This window comes from Oreochromis niloticus, linkage group LG9 (assembly GCF_001858045.2).
Source record: "Oreochromis niloticus isolate F11D_XX linkage group LG9, O_niloticus_UMD_NMBU, whole genome shotgun sequence".
Lineage (NCBI taxonomy): Eukaryota > Metazoa > Chordata > Actinopteri > Cichliformes > Cichlidae > Oreochromis > Oreochromis niloticus.
The window spans coordinates 16,786,469-16,807,877 of record NC_031974.2 but is presented as its reverse complement, the minus strand read 5'-3'; the positions used below and the strand labels follow the sequence as shown (position 1 = coordinate 16,807,877).

Sequence of the window (21,409 nt, the reverse complement as noted above, 5' to 3'; positions counted from 1 at the left end):
GAATGAAGGACAGGACAGTTGCTCCAGTTTTCATCCATTATTATTGTTTTCGATTAACAGTGAAGCCTACATTATCTGTATGAGGCCACAATCAGGCTGTTATCACAGAGTCTGAACCCAGCATACAGAAAACAGACGTACATCGTATTTCTACCATACGGTCTTTGCTCTTGCTGTTGAATTGACTTGTTGGTGTGTCCTCGCATCATAACAGAATCCAAAAGAACGGAAGGTGGTTTGACGGGTTGTTTTGGTTTTCCCTCCTCTCTGCTTTCCTTTCTCTTTCCAATTAACAGCAGTCCTCGCGAATGCTTCCTCCTCATCAGTCTCATCAGCAGCAGCTGCATTCCCCGCAGCACCACCCCTCACGTCCAAGTGGACCGCCTCACTTCCAAGATCACGGGCGTCCGCTTCCTCAGCAGCCCCTTCAGCCCCTCATCCCTCCGCACATGTCTCATCGCTCCCCGCCGCTGCGACCCCAGATGGAGCCGCCACCACGACTGATGAATTCCCCGCCACCTAACTTCCCTCCACATCACCAGCAACAGGCTCCACAACCCAAGAACATCCACATTAACCCCCACTTCAGAGGGCCTGCAACGTCACCCGTTCAAGGTACTTTTCTCCAGCATCAACCCAGTGCTTTCTGTTTGACTTTTGTTATTTAACTTAATATTTCCCTCTTATTCACATTTTTTCTTTGGATTAGTGTTAAAACTAAAATTGCTAGAGAACTTATATATTCAACAGTTCTGTCCATTAACAAGGGGATCAAGCCAATCTCTCATAGTTATATGCACATTTACAAGTTTTTATGCATAAGAAACCACATTGCTTTAGAGAGTCTTATTTGTTGTGTGGAACTTTTTGGAGTCAAAGACATTGCACACAAAAAGTCGAGAAATTGACAGGAAACTGAGAATCCCACCTGCGCACAAAGTCAGTCAAACGGTGACCTCATTAGCATTTCCAGTGTTTGTTATTGTAGCTTCAGTGTTTGCAAATAACTCTCTAAGTGAAAAAATTAGTTTATTGAACAGTTTCGATGCATAAACTTCAAGTAAGCAACACACTGTTTTGCCCCGGGTCCTTGTCCGGCAAACCTCTTGGCTGTGAGGTGGGGAGGGAACCCCCACTCAGTGTAGCCACACACGCCTGGGGCTGCAACCAAGCCAGTCTGCCATCCCATTAGTGATGACGGTCAGTTCTTCATCTTTGGGCTGTGGTAGTAATTGTAACTGATGGTTTCTTATAAATTCAGTGAAGTTACAAGAGGCTGTTTATCTATTTGCCTGTTTATTAAACCTCAGTAACTGGCATTTGATACTGTTAGACATCTTTAATTAAAAAACAAACAAACAAAAAATAAAAAACAAACAGGAAATGAACACAGGTTAAGGACAAAGATAAAAGTTAATCTATAAGTTGAAAATCTGGGCTTTGGCCTGGCTTTCATATGCTGCGAAAGCCAGGCTAAAACCCAAATTAACCCATGTTTCTTCATGGTGGCTGGAAATCTATTTAAACACTTTTTAGAGTAGATTCACAAAATTATGCCATATATGACCCGATCAGATCACACATTTTCTGACTTAAATTTGTTGATATGGGCAGTGAAGATAAACAGTGTTACAATAAATCAAGTATGCATTCATTCACTGAGATGGGTTATCTGGCCTGTCTGTCCAGGCCGAGATTGAAATTTTGTTAGGAAAGCGTGTGCAGTGTGGGCTGTGCTCCCAAGAGAAAGGCATTTGCTGGAAGATCTGGGGGTGCCTGAGGTTAGGATTGTGTGTGCATGTGCATGTTATTTATTTATTTATTTTTTTGTACATCTCTGTTGTGTTTTTCATATATTTATGTAGTTTATATGTTCCACTTTAATTTTCTTTACCAGTGCTGGATGTTGACAGATGGTTTCACCAGTGCTTATTAAGAAAATCCCATTAAAAAAAAAATAACATTTCAAACAATAAGAAATGTCTTCTTTTATATTTGTTGATTCAAGCAAGTTATTCTCATGTATTTACTATTTCCTTGAGCTCCCTGGTCTGTACCTAACTGGGGAGGGGGCAGATTTGTGCAGCAACACCGAGCTAAAATTTAACATGTACCCCTGACTAAGAGCCTTTAGCATGGATGTGTCTAATGGTCTCCTTCCTTTCTACAATCACCACCCTCTCTCTCTCTGCCTACTGCCTCTCATTTTCATTTCTCCCCCTCCCCCTCCTTCTCTTGCTCTCTTTCTACCTCTCTCTCATTGCAGTGCCCTTGATGCCTCCTGCTCAGAGCCAGCCCAGACCTGCTGTGGGTCCTCAGAGGTTCCCTGTGAGTAGCAGCTGCTCCTCTACCTCTCTTTCGCCTCACTTTCTCTCCTCCTTCACACGGTTAGCGTCCCTTTTAGTGAGGGCAATATCATTACTTCAATTAGACTGTCTGCCCAGGCCAAATACTGTTAAAGCAAATCTGTAAACACTGATAGGAGCCTGGCTGCACAACTGGAAATGCGTGATAGGGGCTTTAGGCGGTCGACTTTTAGAGGTTGGGGCTGCAGTGGCGGGACTTACTTAGTAGCTCTTTATGGATGGGCTGGGGCTCAGACTAGCCAGCTTGGCATATAATGGAATTGTGAAACCAGGATATACTGCCAGTTAAAATTCACTTTCCACAAGTTTGTATCCCAAAGGCACAGAGACCTTTTTCGAACAGTATCTAAATTAGTGAAACGGGGTGGTGGTTTGATGGGGCTCGGGTGTACCACATATTGCAAAGGCAGAATTTCACGTCAGACGGGCTGATCTTAAGTCAGTGATTTCCTGAAAGAAAAGGTCCTTTATTTCACTCACAAAGAGCCCATCCAAGACATGACAGAAATGCCTTTAAAGCAATTACTGTATTGAAGGAAATGACTCGCTAGAAAGTCACCCAGGGTGCCTTAAGTTACTCCATCTTTCTACTTAATGATGCTCAGGCATCAGGTGGTGCTGGTACTGACTGACATCTTTCTGGAGAGCGCCTTTTATATGGATTTATGCAAATGAGCCATTGGAAATGGCTGCATCCAATTGCGCTCATGTGAATTTACAACCCTGCTGCCAGATGCCAGACCTCGGCACAGTAGTCGGTCTTTGTCAAAAATGTATTTTTATTTACACACATTTCTGGCCTTTAGTGTCAGTATCACAGCATTCCTGTTTCTTGAGGTCTGTGATTGTGCTGGTTATTGATGGCACCGTAGCAAAGAGCTGTTTTGGCAGTACAAGGGTGGGTTGGAAAGGTATCCAGACAACTGGACTGATGAACAGCATAGTGTTGGATTCCCCAGCTGTCAATTGCATTTAGGCTGGTGTTGCCAAGGACACAATTTGAAATGCAGGTGACATACCAGCCGGCAACATCCCATTTATCGGCGGGCACCTGATTACTCATGATTATCATACATTATCATCCCATCAAATTTAATTGTTAATAGGCCAGGCGAATTGGGGGTCATAGCCTCTAGTATTACTGCATTAAATTTTTGCTGGTGGAGACAGGTTTTGAAATATTAATCTCAACACCAATTAAAGTCATTATTACGAATATTTTTACTCTTCACACATTTAATTTCACCACAAAAGAGCTGCAACTAAGGATTATTTTGACAGTTACTTTGATTTGGTGCCCGTTCTCAGTGAAATATTGATTAATATTAATGGAAAAAGCAGGAAATAGTCAAGCATGCGTTTTCTGTCTTCTCAAAGCTAGCTGTTAAAGTCAGAAAGGTTGTGTTGTCTTAAACCTAAACAACAAATGCGTTTTAAAAAAATTATCCGATGATGAGTCGTGTCTGAGAAAGAGATGCCTGCTGTGCAGACACTTTGTAGGAATCTGCTTTGCTATTATTAATTTACAGCAGTGTTCACTACTTTGAAAACAGCACAAGTAGTAAATGATATCAGTCTTATGTTAAACCCAGAAACAAAAACTCAAGTTTCTATTCTTTGTTATATAGTTTGACATTTGGCCCATTTCTGTTATATTTGTCACGGTTATCCCATCACAACTAAGCACTGTCCTTGCATCAGTTACATACCGAGCCGACTGTTTATCAAGGATTAGACGTGAGAGGATGAGCCGTGTTATTCGAGAGGTATTATATGGACACTGGAGTCCTCATTGTGCAAACCTGCCTGCCTGACCTTTCAGAATGGCATGATTGTGCCCCCATTGTGATCCTCAGTCTTTGTAAGCCTCTTTGATTAACTTTATGTTAAGCAAGTTTTTGGGACTCTGGCCTTCTAGCTTTCTAACACCTCTTCTCTCTAAATACCTCCACACAGCAGTGGAATAAAGATGGATTAAGCCTTGATAGCATCTTAAGTAATTTACAATAGGCTTGGAGGAGGCAAGCAGCCCATTTGTGGAAGTGGCACGTGTTGAATAGCAGGTTAATTTTTCAACAGAGATGGATGTTTAAAAGAATAAAGGAGACAGTTATGAGGGGGATTCGAATTCCAAGGAGGGATTAAATGGTTATCTAGTTTTCCTTGGAAGATAGATTGGGAGTGGTGTGCATGCGATGAGTAGAAAGCTGTCTAACATACAAAGTGGTTGAAACAAAGATGAGGGCACTTATCCCCTCCTGAAATACCCTTTCCTTGTTAGAAAAAAGCCTTTTAGAAGGTTTATCAACAAAGCCCCGAGTAGCATTAATGCAGGTTTGCTCACAAATTCATGCTGAAGGGTTTCTTTAATATTGGCATGCATATTGATGTTTACAACTCAAGATTCTGCATCTTTTTAATGACCCCAGCACCTCAATTACAAGCGCTTTCTGCCCAATGCAATACCTCAGAAATTCCCATTTTTCATTAGTTTAATTTGTTTGTGATTATTGAGTTCCCAGAATGGCCTATAATTCATGAGTTTTGTGTTTTCCCAGGGACCGGGAGACTTTCAGCAGCACATGCCTGGTAATTTCGGTCAGCCCCAGCGGCCCCCTCATCACATGGAGCCTTTTAGGAACCAGCCACCTCAAGGCCCCCAGGACAGAGAACCCCTCTTTATGGGAGGTGAGTCTCACATCCAGCCTTGACGAGGATAACAAAGCTCTCTTAGCATATTTAACCCTGTTCATCATCACCTCTGGCGCTATACCTACAGGGTATGCTGCTAGCTTTCTGGTTAGCAGAACTCATGTAGAATTCATGTGTGTATATATTTATATACATCAGAATGAAACCTGGAAATGGCAGCATACATATTTCATTTGCAGAGTTAATAACCAACATGTTTGTTTTCCGTTCACCTTGAGAGAGCTGGCTGTATCCGTTTTCCATGCTATAACACTATACATCCGGAGTCTTAGTTACCGGTGTAGTCTCAAGGAAAGCAAGCTGACATCTCTCTTATGTTGTTGTTATTCCTCATGTGGAAACAGAGCGCACAGATTCAACACGGTTTCCAGGGCAGCACATGTTTGATCACCAGGGCCCCAGCCCTCTGATGAACAGCGGCAACAACCTCCACCAGCAGCAGCTGCCCAGCCAGGGCCACATGGGCTTCGGCCCACCAGGACCAGCCTTCAACCAGCCGGGCCAGGGCCCGCTTGGACTGTTTGGGAGAGAACCCCCAAGACACAACATCCCTCCCCACCAAAATCACCCGGGAATGGTGAACTTGAATCAACAAGGTGGACCCCCCAACCAGCCCAGGCCTTTCATGGGCCCTCGTCAAGCTTTTGGCCAACAGGGGAACCTTTTCCCTCCTACACAAGTTCCGTTTGGGATGCAGGTACGACTAAGAGTAAGTGATTTTTATAACCACTAGATGTCTTGTGTGTATTTGTGTCTGTTTGTTTAGTGAATGTTTGTTTATTTAACCCTTTTTCTCCTCTTCTGCCACAGTTAGACGTGCTTTCTAAATTCAATAATTTGGTCTGACTAGTAATCATATTCATTGCTGCTGAAGTGTTGAGGCTCTTGTGTTTGGCACTGCTGCATTTTGACTGGAGACATAGACAAGAGCGCCCTCTAGTGATTAAAGCATTATTTTAGTACTATTTAGTTGGATGCATAAGGACACAAGTTAGAGCTCAATTATGTAGAAATTGCTCACTCCAATGTTGGGAACAACTTTCAGAAAAACTAGTGCTGTTTCTGTTATTTAAAAAAAAAAGATGTGTTCATTGAGCTTTTCTTCCTTTCCTCCTGATTTTTCAGGGCTTAATGCACGGCCCTCCTGTTTCCCAGCTTCCACATCATGATCCGCTGTCACCCCATCAGCCCATGCACCAGCAGCAGCAACACCATAGGCAGGACTTACCCCACCATCAGCAGCCGCCGCTAAATCTCGGTGAGCCTCGCCCCATGATGCACCATGGCCAGAATCCTTTCCATCAACAGCAGGGGCATGGCAGCCCCAGGCAGATGAATCCCCGCCCTCTGAACCCCCAACAGCGCCACATGTCTAACAGGCAGAGAATGGTGAGTGATTAACATATTATCTCATTTATTTTATTCTTAAACTGGTCGCAGTTTAAGAATGAAAGAATAAAATGTTGCCATCGTTGTTATATGTATCGTGTCCATTTTTAATCAGTAAATAAAAACTGAGCTAAATGGTTTGAGAACACAAAATATGGCCTTTTCTTCAGAACACACCTGTCTCCAAGCAAATGCAGCAGCGCAACAGCAACCTACGTGAGCTCCCTGTAGCACCTGGCAACACAAACACGAACAGCGCCCGCCCTGCCACCACCCCCACCTCCCCCGCTGCCAACATCAAGCCTGTTGCCAGGACAACACAGGGGATGCGTCCTGGGCAGAACACTCAGCCGATGCCTGACGGTGGCAAAGGAAGAGGCCAAGCTGTTGCGAAGACTGAATCACAGCCTGAGGGAGCAGGCAGGACAGTTGTTCGCAAGGAAATTCCAAGCACGCCGTCCGGCGTGAGACCACAGGTCAGGACTCGAAGATCACATTTTTGTTGTTTTCTGTCAGAGACAAGGACAAAAAAAGTAAATTTTAAAAAATGAGCGTGTTTGGATAATACATAATGTGTTTATAGTAATGTGAAGGATTTTTCTATCCAAATACACTTTTTATAAATCCTCTGGTATATAGCACAGTGTCCTGTCTCAAAAGTAAAAGGAAATCAGTGTTAGAGATGAACATTTCAAGCTAAAATACTCTTCAGTATTCACAGGAGGCTATTTGACTATTCAAAGATTACCCCTCTGCACCCACTCTCATATGACTGTGGATATATATGCTCTATATACCTGGAAAACTATGGCGTGGGCGTTGTTTTCATTCATTCTTTAGAACTTTTTTAATGGCCATAGATGTTTTTTTCTTTGCTGTTTGTATCAGAGCGTCTAACGTGTGTCTAGTATTTGTTAGTGAAGGTGGTATTCTTCTGTTTTAGTTACAATTTATAATAGGCTTGGAGGAGACTGGCAGACAACTTATAATTTCATTGCTGCCACCTTCTGGTAGTACTATTGCATTACACACTACTAGATGCCACTAAAAACAGGGGAATATTAATATATATTAATAATACTATACATTATTTTTTTAAAGTAATGTAATCTAAAAACATTGATGTTTGTAATAAGTACAAAAAAATTACTTGCCGTATACTAAAGTCTTTGGATTTTTACTTGTGCTAAAAATTCACCAAAAACCAAATCATATATTTGCTGATGACATTTTCACATGCTTTAGATTTAATGCCCAACCCAAGCACTAATGATTAAAATAAGACACAGTGCTACATCCAGGAAGTGAAGTGTGGCAGGCATATTTCCAGCTTGTGTTTTGTGCCACAGGATCCTGATGAGGATGAGGAGACAAGGCAGTATCGTCTGAAGATTGAGGAGCAGAAGCGTCTGAGAGAGGAGATTCTAAAGAGGAAGGAGATGCGACGGCAGATGCAGGCTGGTGTCAGGAAGAAGGAGCTGCTTGAAAGACTTAATGCCCAGGCACCAAGCCAAGGCACCAGTACTACACAAGCTCAGCCCGAGCAACCAAATAAGCAAATACCACACCCTGTACCTCCAGCACAACAACAGCAGCAACAGCCGCAGCAGCGACCACCACCACCAGAACACAAACCACAACAGCAACTGCAACCACAACAGCAAAGACAGTTTCCTCAGAGAACACAACAATCAGTAAATCCCACATTAAAGACTGGCAATCAAGGTAACGCCATCCCTCCCAGCAGTGCTGCTCAGACCCCTGCGCCCCGTCCTAATGTCAAGACACGGCTGCAGATGGTAAAAGGCAGCATTCAGCAGCAACAGCTTGCCGGGCCTGTTAAGCAACCCCAACAAAATCAGCTGCAGCCAGTGCAGCAGCGAAGGAACAGCGCTTTGCAGAACGTAAACCGATCTGGTGCTCCGATCCAAACTGTTCAAGTTCCTCAAAGGAACGTACCTGATACTCGTTCAGCGAGTCCAGCCCTGGCTCAGGCTCAAGGACCTAAACTTGGCGCTAAAAGAACTGTGATGCAGCGGGCAAAGAGTACTAGCTTCGAGGGCCAGCAGGTCCCGCACAAAGTCAGAGTCGTCAAACTTACAGGAGCGGTGAGCATATGATTTCATTTTTATCCTACACCTCTTTGCGTGTTTTGGTCTGACATTTATTTGATCCTCTTCAGCAGATTTTACCCACATGGGAAACTACACAGTTTTAAAAGGAAATGCCACTGATTGCCCTCACTGTCTGTCTTGCAGTCCAGATGATATCTAACCTATGGGAATGACATAGTGATGTCTGTGTCATTTTGGAAAAATTGATCTGTTAAGAGTTTCCTCTCTTAAGCTTTGGGATCTGGTATTTAAGCCACAGTGCCTTTACATACATTTTACCTAGAGAACACAGAAAGGCTGGAGGCATTAAAAGAGAGCAATATGACATTTATCTGTAGAGTTGGGGACACCTCATCACTGCTCCTAAAGGTTGATATCCTCTTTTCAGGACAGAAGAGTATTCTTTTAATGATAAAGGCCTCGGAGGGGGTAAAATAAGAATGACGGCAACGGCAGTAAAGTCCAGAATTACCACTGCTGTCTGTTTTTGTACTTGCTCGATAAGTTACTGCTGTGGCCTTAATTGCACATTAATCTTTATTGAAAAACCACAAAAGCGTGCATGTTAAACATTCATACTTGTCACTGATGAGACGTGTTGGTGGGATATGATAGTATTTGAAATAAGCTGCTTTTCGACTTCATCCCAGAGGATCAAGCCGTCGAGCCAAAATCGCTTGCTGGCTGCAGATGAAGATAACTGGGTGTCAGCGCGTTAATGGAAACCTGCGCAGAGCTATCTGATGTAGCGCATCTTGGAGAAAAAAAAAGAGGAGTGGGATGTGAAGTGGGGAGAGAGAGAGAGGTGGAAAGAGAAAGAAACGGCTAGGGCCCTATAGCAGCAGTGAAAAGAACATTCTCCAGGTGCTCTCTCTTCCACATTGTTCTGCTGTCATCAACGGGAGCTTGACAATGTTATCTCCTTTCCTTATTTTTCCTCACACTCTCTCTCTCCCTTTCTTGTCATCCCTCAGTTGCTTTTTTCCCTCAGCCCATCTCTCAGGTGCGAAGCAACAAAAGATGCCAATCCAAGACTCTTGTAATTAATCTTTTTTGGTTGAAGGTGGTGGCGGTGGGGGGAGAAACATAATACCTGTGTAAGAAAGTTGCCACTTTTGAGGATTTGGATTTGTATGGCTTAGGCACACAGATAAGAGGCAAATTATATTTTCATCAGGGATAATACAAAGCAGTGCAAAACACAAAAGCTGGGGAGGAGGGGAGCGTGCAAGGGAGATGGGGTACACATCGAGCTGCTGTCGTTTCAGTGTAATGCAGCTTAGCATTTGATGGGCACAATCAGGAGCTGTGATTTCTATAGGAGGGATTAATCCATTTATTCTCAGCTGGGGACAGGTCAGAGATATCGCCTCTTTTCTTCCCTCGTATTGATCTGTCACATCTTTCTGCAGACTCGGGGAAGAGACGACCTTCAATTCCTCCCTGCATGTCAACACAGTTGAGCTGTGACTTTATTTGATAATGAGACCATCACCTTGTTGAGCTGATCTTTATTCTCCACAGCCTGGCTGATACGAATCCAGCGTCCAGTTCTGACAGATTTTCACGTTGTAGATATGTCCTTGCATTTCTCCCAGTTGCCCATAAACCACTTTCCCTAAATGCTTAATGTGCATAAGGTGATTTAAAAAAGTGGGATGTTTGTAATAAATTTTTTTTGAGATGCTAAATTAGTTTTGCCCTCCATCATTCCCATCCAGAGTGGAAAGGGGCCTGAGGCCACAAGCAGCCCAGTACAGGAACAAGGCGCCTGGCCAGCAGCTTCGCTCAACCAGGGCATCCAAAGGAAAGTTACCATGACAGGACAGCAGCAACAGGGACCAGGTGGACCGTCGCAGGCTAGCCGCGGGGGCATGGGCAACCCACAACAAAACAGGGTATGCTCAGAATGAGCTCTGTTTCTTTTGTGGTGTAGACTAGAGAGAATTTCCCCTAAAATGTGATTATTAATGGAGGTCACTGCACATGCGATGGCAGTTCTGCTATAAAAGAAGCCAAAATGACTCCTGTAAAGTTGTCCTGTGCCGGTGGCACTCCTGTGGCATTCAGTAGACGTACCAATCGAGGAGTTGTAATAAGACAGGACACTATGCCAGGTGCGGGAGTATTGACAGGCTGAAAATGGTGTAACACAGGGGGGCTACACAAGGTCCCCTGGCCTCTCTGCACGCCTGTCACCGCCAGGCTCCTGTCACTGTTACCGTACTCACTGGCGCTGACAGGGTAAGGCAGCCACCATAACGCTTGCATGGCTCCTCTCCCTTTATGCTCCCCCGCCCCCCAACACATACAGACACATTCCCACTAGCTCCTCTCCTCTCTTCCTCCTCCCCTCCTCCTCTTCTTCCTCTCCCTCTGCTGCTGAAGCAACATATCTCTCACTCACAAGCTCATATGAAGATATGCCACGCCGCTTGCATCGTGTTCTGATGTTGATGTTCAATGCAGAAATATGACGAGTCAATCATGTGAAAGCGTGACAAGGCTGAGAGGTGTGAGAGGGAAACACGTAGAATTTAAAAAATTTGCCTTTGTGCTCAGAAAACTCTCCACACGGCTGAATGCACCAGCATGCCCGTTTTGAGGAGGAGAAGGTCTCACTCTGTATATCTGTGGTCTCTCTCCCTGTTTTTAAAATGACTCCTTCCATCGATTTTAGGTTGTTGTGTCAGGCCGGGGCCGAGGTAGAGGGGGTGGCCAGATGGGTCGAGGTCGTCCGATGCCCACCAGACAGAGCCAAAAGACTGCTGGGAGTGAGCGCTGCACTGTGTCCATTGAAGGCCTCTCCTCATCTACAACCGATTTGCAGCTTAAGAACCTTCTGAGGTCCATCGGCCCCATAAAGGTGGGTACCAAATACATCACACTGGAGCACATGGTGTATTTATATTGTGTTTTCATACCTCGTTGACATGGCTTGGCTAAAGCTGAATTTATGCATAAAGCCTCATACCTCACACTCTTAGGTGATTTGCTTTAATGGTCAGATTGTCCTGTTGTAACCCTTTAGGGTTTGCCAGTCACTGATAGCATTGCTACTAGGGTAGGTTGGCAGAGAAGGTTAAAGTGGACCCTTTTAGAGTATACTTGTGTATAGATACACTAAGGTATTAATCTTGGGGGTCTTCACTTTTTTCCCCCTAAGATTAATAAAAAAAATGAGCTCAATCAGAATCTCTGCACGTTTAGTCAGATTATTCTCCAAATTAAAAAATCCCCTCTACTATGACGATGCTGCATACACACATTAATTTTAAAGTGTGCAGAAGTCTGAGCCTGTGTTTGCGTGCACATCTCCGTGCACACCCAGACACATCTGCGTTTGCAAGTGTTGCTTATATGTGGAGCTGTGACATGAAACTGTAGCGAGGTAGATTAAGTTTTTAATAAGCTATGTTATGTTATTTATTTAAAAGATTAAATTAGGAAATTAGGTAAGAATTGGCGAGATATTGCCGATCACTTTGGTCATCTTGATGCCCTACTTCACACTGAAAACCACATATTTAGTGGCACCCACCAGTGACAGCAATGGCATTTTTTATCTGCGATCCCACAGCGCCCTCTGTTGTAGTGATTCGGTAGGTTAGCTTTGAAGATCCAATTGATTATTCCCTTTCTTGTTACCACCCCCGCTCCCCCTTGCGGAGGAAAGGAGTATGTATTTGTATTTAGTTGGGCCTTTTTTCCCCATTTTTATCCACTTGCAGACTTTCAAAATGATGCCCCAGCAGAGGAAAGCAATTGCTACATTTTCCAGTCCCCAGCATGCAACAAGTTTCCAAATGAGCTTCCACAGGTACTAAACACACCTCCTTCCTTTTATCTGTGTAAACATGTCAGATATACTCCAGTAGAGCTTTTATATTTTCCAGTTTAGCTGCTGTACAGTGTCATAGGTATCTCCGTCCACAGTGGCTCAAACATTGTTATCACAATTACCACACAGGCACATGATTGATTTGTCCCACATTGATGTGTCGCTGATTGACGGATGAGGAGCGTTAAAAAGCCAGCGGGTCCTTTTGCAAGAAGTCGCTCTCTCCCAACGCTGGAGGGTCTCCTGCACAGCTCCAACCTGGTCTACAGATACTTCTCCATTTCTTTTGGGGGTCACTAACATTCAGCGCCTCTGCACAGAAGCGTCATTCATCAAGTCGTCTCCCATCGAGCTGGGACAGAGAACACAAAGACATTAGCTGAGAGCATGCCTGTGTTTGACTTTTCTACCAAGTGTCTGCAGTTGTGAAAATGGCACTGGAGAGACACTGGACAGCTTCTGCTATTTCAATGTAGTTTGTGAGGAATGTTTATTTTGCATCTGACACGGACACTATAAGTAGAGCTCATCGTGGGATAATGGTTGCTCCCCTCTTTAGTGAAATTCTTCGTGACAAATGACACTTGAACGCTGTGATTCTAACGTGACCACTTAATAGTATTTTTTATGTTATTCGTGGTGCGGTGCTCATGCAGGGGGAATGGTTGTGCTAGGATGCGGTCAGCCTGTTCATGCAGGGGGTCTCCCCTGTCTGTAGATGGCAGTATTTTATCACTATTGGTGTTTCAGTCTTTCTCTTGCAGCCCTGCATTCGGGTAGCTGTGAAGTCTGTTTTTTGGTCTATGGCACTACCTAGTGGGGTTCCTGCATATAGGCAGAGAGGTGTCCTGGTTGTGATGATTCAAGATGTCATAGCAGTGACCAAAACCCAGCTGGAATAGGCTGTGATTATATTTTTGCTAAATTCCCTGTGGTTTAAAGAATTGTAAATGTGGGCACTGCTGAGTTAATTTCTCCTGTTTTTCAGTTTTATTGTTGCTTACTAAGTCCTTTCTATATATATATCTCTCTCCCTCTCTCTCTCTCGTTTAAGTTAGTTGGTTATTACTCAGCTTTTAACTGTTAACTAGAATGCATTGTGGATGAACCTTTCATGCCTTGTTTGAGATGCATTTTAGTTGGATGTCTGATTATGAAGTAGTTAGATTTAGGTTTCGAGGTTGTGCCGAGTGTGCTTTGTGGCAGTGAGTATGTAGACATGTTTTTTGAGTTTGTTTTCTTTCTTTTTAATGAGCTTGGCAGGGTATTTGACATTGTTGGTAGATGGAAAAGAACTGTGTCCAGTTCTCTGCAGCATAAACAGACATTTCTGAGAAGTTCCTCGAGGATACATTCCTTACTCTGCTCTGGAATTGGAATAAGTTTGGAAATATTTACCCAAATTTGAGTGACTATCAGCTTGGTGCCTGATTGATCAGTAAGCTGCATAGCAGACTGTTTTTCCTTCACGCAGAGCGGTCGGTTTGGATAACAGAGGAGGAAATATAAACAAAATTCACCTTAATACTTTGCCCTGGAGACTGTAGAGAGATATATTTTCCTAAATACACTAATATCTCTTTTGACAATTTTACACATTTTTTCCCCAAAATATTTTTTAGACTAATTCTGAGCCATCCGCACTTACAGTACAGTGTCCAACAAATTGCTTTAATTTTCATTAAGCATTTACCCTGGATAGGAAGGTGCTGGCACATCACTGAAAACCCCAAATTCTCTGAATACTAAGCCGTTTCTGTTTTCTGGCTCTGAGTTGGACTTCATAAAACATCAAAGTTAAGCTAAATGAAGCTCGTCACATTTTTAATTTTTTTTGTTATTCAGATTTTTTTCTCCTCTCTCATCACAAAACTGTTTGTGTATTGTAGTTGTAAAAATGTGTTAAAAGTTTAAATGCAGACGTTTTTCCACATCCAAGACTAACTGAAATTGTTTTATATACATTATTCAAAGGGACGAGACAGAACAACGAGAGGGGGCAACCATTACCCGCGTAGTGATCATGTGCATAAGTCAGGCTTTCACTCGATATTTAACTTGTTAAATTTTTTTGACTTCACTCACATTGTATCAGGAAAAACAACTTTTATATGTAAAGGATATGCTGACGTGTCCGGACATAAATCATTTTTACAAGTATTTTGTTTCTATTTCCAAACAAGGAATGACTGGACCACATTTGTGTTAAACAATACATTTGACAAAAAGTTTAAGGTAAAAAGAAAAAACGAACAAATAACCAAAAAAACAAGTGTAAATAAAAATATGGCCAATATACCGTGAACATGCAGGTATGTGAAGCCACTTGAACTTTAGCCCAAAGACGTGTGGTTGTGTGTGATGTCCATGTGTTATGTGCCTTTATGATAACGTAGTTTTCATCTTCTGTGCCACACTTTCTACTCCTTTGTACTTTTTAACGTATTCTGTAAGTTTGGGGGTTTTAACTATGCAACATATGACGTAAATGCGTTTGGAAACTTGCATATTTTCTTGGGATGAACCACTTTTTTAAGTAAGATTTGATTTTGTAGGTTTAAAGACACAAAAAAAGAAAAAAAAAAGAGCAGTATTATGGCAAGAGATACTACCTCAAAGTTAAAGGGGAATATCACTGAATTTATTTCCTTAAATGAGAAATTTTGGCCTGAAAATTTCGCGTTGATGTCATCTGAATGTGCAGCTCCATAAAATGAGAAGCATTGCTACTCGGCTGGTAGGGAAAAAGTATGATTTTTATACCAAAAAAAGGGTCACCACTTTTATTTTATTTTTTTAATCTGTCTGGGAAGTCTTTTCCCAGCTGTGCCAATAGGTGGCGCTACAGATTAACCTCCCTGATTTTTGTGGTTTGAGAAATGTGTACTAATTGGCTTCTCTGCCCTGTCTGCATGTGTTGAATCACATCACAAATTTAGTGGTATTTCCCTTATGTTACTTGAAGTTACTAATAATCCATAAAAGTTTAAAATAAGCCGCCAGTACATTCTCAGCAAGTACCCAAAGTATTCGATCCCCCAAATTTCCTCTTCTTCATATAAACAGTGAAGTTGTGCCGTTTTTTAAATTATTTATTGTTTTATTTATTTTTTTGTATGTTGCAGAAATCTGGTTTATTTATGTTTTATTCTTTTTTTGTTTGAAGTTTTTGAGCTCTTTCTGTGTATTGACGGTTATGTATTTATTGTCTTTCATGTTGTGGGTTACTCGCTCGAGTTTTAGTGCTATGCTAAATCCTGTGGATTTGAAAGAGTAACGGCAATGCCAGGTCGTAGTGATATTGTTATAAGACTTCAGGTCTTTTAATGCCAGAACAGATTCATATTGAATCTTATCTGTACCTTAATTTGAAGAATTTTATACAGACGTGTACTGTGAATTTTTAAAAGTGATTAATTTTCATTGGGGAAAAAAGGCTTATTTAAGTTACAGCATGTTTCTCCAAACATGCCACCTCATATGGTTGTAGTAGGTATTTAACATAGAAGGGCTTGCCTGTCAGATGTGAATGCAGCTTTCTTATGCTTGCATAAGAAACCTTCATAAAGGCTGCAGATGATTATAGTGAGAATATTTAGCATATTTGGGTCAAAGGTTGAGTTTTGCACAACACTAACTTGTAACTTTTTTTTAACAGGTTCATTTAAGGTGCTGAAATTTTGCAGAGTTGCTGAATTAATCACTGAATTCTGTCTTTTTCTTCAGATCAAATCCTCTACCATGGAGCAGAGTGACAAATGCATTTTTAAAAGCAAATTTAAGAGGCCATACCAAAGGTTTAACATGTTTTAGTCAATCAACAAAGTGCATTTGCGAGTGACCTGAAATTAAGCAGGCTGTTTATATTAATCTGCTGAAAGTATCCCCTGTTTATATTGCTAATGTAATCATCTGAGGCCTTTTCCCAGAAACCTATCAGGTCATTTAACATCATATAACCTCACCCAGTTCCTCAAAGCCTTTGTTATTCTCCTAGAAAAATAATCAACCTGTTTTCTGAGCAGGGAATTCTTCAAGGATCTTTTTTATTTTTTACAGTTAATTTCAGTTCAGTTTTATTTGTAGACTTCCAATTCAAAACAACAGTTGGCTTAAGGTGCTTTATATTCTAAGGTAAAGACCCTACAACAATGCAGAGAAAAGCCCAACAGTCAGACGACCCCCTATGAGCGAGCACTTGGTGACAGTGGAGAGGAAAAACTGACTTTTAACAGGAAAACTAAAAAAAAAAATTGTTAAATGACCTGTGACTGATTCAGTCATTAACTAAGAGGTTGAGTAAAAGCATGAAACACCTCTGGTGTGGTCCCACACTTGCTCTTGCGGTGCTCTTTGTTTGATCACACTTGGTGGCACGATGGTGCAGTTGAGATTTGATTCACCTGACGTGACCGCCAGCCATCTCAGGTGCGAGTACAACAGAGAGACATCTGTAACTAACGCATACTTTATTTTAACAGCGTGCCAGTAAGAGGAGCCGTTGACCAGCTTAAACCATGATACTGCCTTAACTCATTCGCTTAACACTTCACGTTCTTTCACAGCCTCGCCATCTCCGGCCCCGAGATGAAGATTTCATTTCCCTCACTCGACGGTTGTTGGTGCGTTCAGGTTATCGGGCCTGTCGCCTTTTTCCTAACCGCTTTTCCTGCTGTCGCTGTTCTTTCAACTTGACCATATCTCGTCTTTTCCTTCCCGCCGCTGTTCTTCAATGAACTTAAAACTTCTGTATCAAGCAGGGTGGCCTGCCCGGATTACCATTGTTTGTTAGCCCAGTGGATGGAGGTTTCCATCTGTGTGACGACAGCCGGGTTCACTGAGCAGACACATAAACCTCTAAAGCAAGCTGCTTCATGGCTTTCACTGCACCAAAGGTCATTCCAGCTTCTTGACACTCACTGTTTGGTTGGATTTTTAACACAAAGACACCGCACTGGTTTCGTCATCTCGAACTGTATGGGTGCACCAAATGACTGTAAACCCAGCCCGTTGGGTTCTGACCAAAACAAAAAGCAAACTTTGAAGACATCTGTGTTTTTCACACTCGTGTCATAAGAAGGAATCATGTTGTGTTTTGGATTATTCTGAAATGATTGTGCAATTTGTTCTGATGCTGTAAAAATTGGATTTTTCTACTATGACATGAAGACTTTTAAAGAGACTTCATTTTTTTAAGTACATTTAAGTTTTTATACTTTATACCTCAAACTCATGAAAAATAAAAGTTTTTGATGCACTTAAACATTTCTGTGTTTTTATTGTTTTTGGCTTTTTTTGCTCAAAACTTCAATCAAAATGAATAAAAGTCCTGTAGCTAGAAGTGAATCAAAGCTAATCAAGACAAATAAATAATTAGACAAATACATTTTAATGTTTTCAATATTATATATCTTTTCTTTATTCTTCTGAACTTTGAAGATTGTTGATCCATTCGTCTTCATAATAAATGTTATTTATAGGCACCATTGTTTTTTTGTTTTTTTAAATTATTACATTTTTATTAATTTGACTCTCATTGTTCATCATATGTCAAACAAATGCAAGTTGGGAAGTTTATGTACTAAAAGTAGCTGATGTAATCATCTGAAGCTTTCCCCGACCTTACCTGGTGACATTTGAAATGTTTGCTGCAAAAAGTTTCTATATAAGCAATTACATGTTTTATTTCCAGTTTAGCTTTTTTGGTTGTAATTTTTACTTGAACAGAACAAATTTTCTTAATTAGAGCTAAAATACAATGATCATCAAGCAAAAATACTTACCTTGGTTCACAGCATAGAATTCCATCTTTGACCTTTCAATTCCTAGCTTTTTGCCACTGCAGGACTTCCCCTGGCCTAAAGGTTGAAGTCCTGTATCTCAAATTTAGTAACCAGTGTCACGAGCTAGTGTAATCCTTGTCCTAAATAAATGGGACCGTCGAGTTAGGACGGGTATATTTTGTCCTTCAGGGGGAAAAAAACGAAGCAACCAAAATTACTGTAGTTATTTCTACAGACTTTTCCTTTTCTCTCATGGGTTTATACTTTAATTGGGAATTATAAACTGGACGAGAGTGTGTTCGGCTCGCTGTGTGTGTGTGTTAGCTCTGTGATAGTGGCGACCTGTCCACTGTGTACGCTGCCTTTTACCTTACGACAGCTGACCGACCTCGAAGTGGAAAAGTGGACGAATTTGTTGGCCTCAGATTTTTGCCTGGTTAAACAGGGCAACACTCATGAAATATGGAAGGCTCTCATTTTAAAAAGCATTTAGAAATAATTTATTTCATTTGATAATTTAAATATCAAAGATGTTTTAACGCAGATCAACTGGTAAACCATCTGGTCCCGCCCTTTGACTCCAGATGTCCTCTCCCCTCGTCGGACATACAGTTAACCTATCTAACAGTCTGCGCAGCATTTGTGAGTCTGCTTTGACCTGTTCAGGTTTGTTCCAAAGATTTCTAACCTCACTCTTGTCTGACAACTTGACTGATTTTTCTTTTCAGTTATAGTCTTAAGACAGTTGCAGTCACTCTGGGGGCCACTAACTTGTCATACTTTGACTTTTCAACCACAATCTTAAACACGTAGAAATCAGGGGTGTCAAACATAAGGCCCAGTGTCCAAAATCATCCCGACGACCACTCCAATCCGGCCCACCGGATGGCTTTTAGAAAAGGTGAAGTAGGGAGTAGTTTGGACTTTTAACTTTATTTTAACTGAATCATTTGATCATGTAGAAAAACTGGGACATACTAGACTTCTTTAAAAAGAATAAAAAATTATTAAGCGGTCTCTGCATTTTGAGATGTTTAGTAAAACTTTACACTGACAAAAAGGGGGTTTCACTGGTCCGGCACACTTAAGATCAAAGTGGGTTGCACGTGGCCCACAACGTAAAATTATTTTGATAATCTTGGTTTAAATGCTTCTCACGTAATGCATGTAATGTCTGTGTTTTATTAAATTTGAAGAAGTCACAGAGCTATTTATGCTTAAAGAGCCATCTAGGGGACAGAGTGCAGACTGGAGTAGCAGAGGAATCAATTAGCCGACCTTTTGATTGGTGGATGACCCGCTCTACCTCCTGAGCCACAGTCTTCTCTTCCAGAGAATATTCTGCTTTTCCAATCATCGCTGTTGTTCCAACTTGCTGTACGTGCATTTGAACATATCTCATCTGTTCTCTGAACTTAAGACTTCTGTACCAAGCAGGAGCAGGGTGGCCTGCCTGGATTACCACTGTTTGCTAGCCCAGTGGATGGAGGTTTCCATCTGACGACAGCCGGGTTCACTGAGGAGACGCATAACTCTAAAGCAAGTTGCTTCACGGCTTTCACGGCACCAGAAGCTCACTCCAGCTTCATCGCTGTTATGTTATATATTTTATTTATTTATTTTTTAACCTCGTCATCATCTCGAATGGTTTGATGCTACAAATAATGACTGAAATTCTGACTGAAACTTTTAACCGATCATCTTGTGGTGTGTTTTCACCCCCATCACACGAGTCAGAAGAAGGGATCGTGTTGTCTGCTGGATTATTAAAAAAAACCCAAAAAACTACTGCATTTTGTCTGTTTTTTATGTCTTATATTTTGAAAATGATTCAAGATATTCAATATTTTATGTAAATTGAAAATGTCACATTTGATACCAGTAACAGGTGTGAAATAAACTTCTTGGTGACCTTTCTGTGATTTAGCCTTGTGTAGCTTTGAGTAGAAATAAAGTAGAAATTGAAGCAGAATGAGTCCCAGCTAAAGAACTATTTTGTACTTTTACTTGCCTTAAAGTTAAGTAGTGCTCATTTGTAAACCCTCATTACTGGTAGGGTATGCTTTCTATAAGTCAGAGGTATGAGGGACCAATGCTTAGCACTGTTACCTTACAGCAAAGTTCAGGGTTTTAATCCAGGCAGCGTCACTCTGGGTGGAATTTGTGTTCCTCGGACCATCAGAAACTTAATGCTGCTCAGCTCGGTCCAATATCAGAGTACAGAGTGTAGAAAAAGGGGCCAAAAGGTGTAACTATGTAGCTGTGATTCTGAAGTGGAAAACGTGTTGCAGTGTGTTCACTTTAAACCATAAACCAGTATCAGTTTATTCAAATTAAATCGTTTAGTTGGAAAACCACGATTGCCATTTTTAACCAAAGTGACGGGTGCATACTCTCCCATCTCTGCAGGCCTGTATCCATCCATCTATCCATGCTGGCCTGTCACAAAAAGTTCTGCTTTCTTCTTTACTCTATTAATACTACATTAGTAGGAATAAAGGGACATCACTCAATTAAGGCCTTGTGGATTTCTGCTTCCCTCTAACTTGCCACTTCCACGTTGAGCACTCTGCTGGCTGCTGCCGCAAAGGAGCAAAAGCTGGCTGCCGAGAGGACGAGCTCTGCCGTTTGCAAAACTCTCTTAGAAACGGGGGAGTTTTGTTTTTGCAGAATGCCAGACTGTTCATGTTTGCAAATGTCAACATTTGTAAAAGCCGTCGTTGAGCTCCAGCAGACTGAGGGCCCCCAGAGGGATTAGGGGAGGCTCTGTTTACCTGCTCTGAGGAATGCTGCCCCGCACCGACGCTTTTGTATCTGACAGGGACCCAAGGTCACAGTGCCGGGAGAGATGGGCCGCTTTGTCCCTCCCTGAAGTTTCCACCTCACAATATCAACAGCACAACACAATGTGGGAGACAAAAATGGAATTCCTGCTCATGTTGCAACAGTGTTCAGAAACCCAGGTTCAGAGGCCCCTTTTACCTTTGATGGGTCTGAGTGATTCACCAACATTTATCTTTTTTTGTGTGCGTGGGCTTTTTAAAAAAATTTGAATTTATACTCTCACATGTTTCCGAACTGCTTTTGTTCTTCTGCTTGCCTGTATGATTTTGCTTCCAGCTTAACAAACACATTGACTAGAGTTGGTTACATAAAAAAAACTCTTTTTCCAGAACTTAATTCAGTTTTTACGTTAAGTATTTA

The 21,409-nt window shown here is 41.8% G+C and overlaps 1 protein-coding gene across 3 annotated transcripts in view; it reads left to right on the top strand.

Annotated features, from left to right (window-relative positions):
• rbm33a (RNA binding motif protein 33a) overlaps positions 1–17,498 on the top strand; it is a 28,706-nt gene extending 11,208 nt beyond the window's left edge. The window contains exons 9-19 of one of the 3 annotated variants that reach the window (XM_005448923.4): positions 297–615; positions 2,267–2,328; positions 4,925–5,054; positions 5,423–5,775; positions 6,204–6,467; positions 6,638–6,943; positions 7,817–8,575; positions 10,303–10,479; positions 11,262–11,447; positions 12,313–12,401; positions 12,552–17,498. In XM_005448923.4, the coding sequence (XP_005448980.1) occupies positions 297–615; positions 2,267–2,328; positions 4,925–5,054; positions 5,423–5,775; positions 6,204–6,467; positions 6,638–6,943; positions 7,817–8,575; positions 10,303–10,479; positions 11,262–11,447; positions 12,313–12,401; positions 12,552–12,600 (2,694 nt within the window). In that variant the 3' untranslated portion in view covers positions 12,601–17,498. Of the gene's footprint in view, positions 1–296; positions 616–2,266; positions 2,329–4,924; positions 5,055–5,422; positions 5,788–6,203; positions 6,468–6,637; positions 6,944–7,816; positions 8,576–10,302; positions 10,480–11,261; positions 11,448–12,312; positions 12,402–12,551 lie in introns of all 3 variants that reach the window. The other 2 variants (XM_005448922.4, XM_005448924.4) reach the window with 2 other exon arrangements.
• Positions 17,499–21,409: the final 3,911 nt, after the last annotated feature.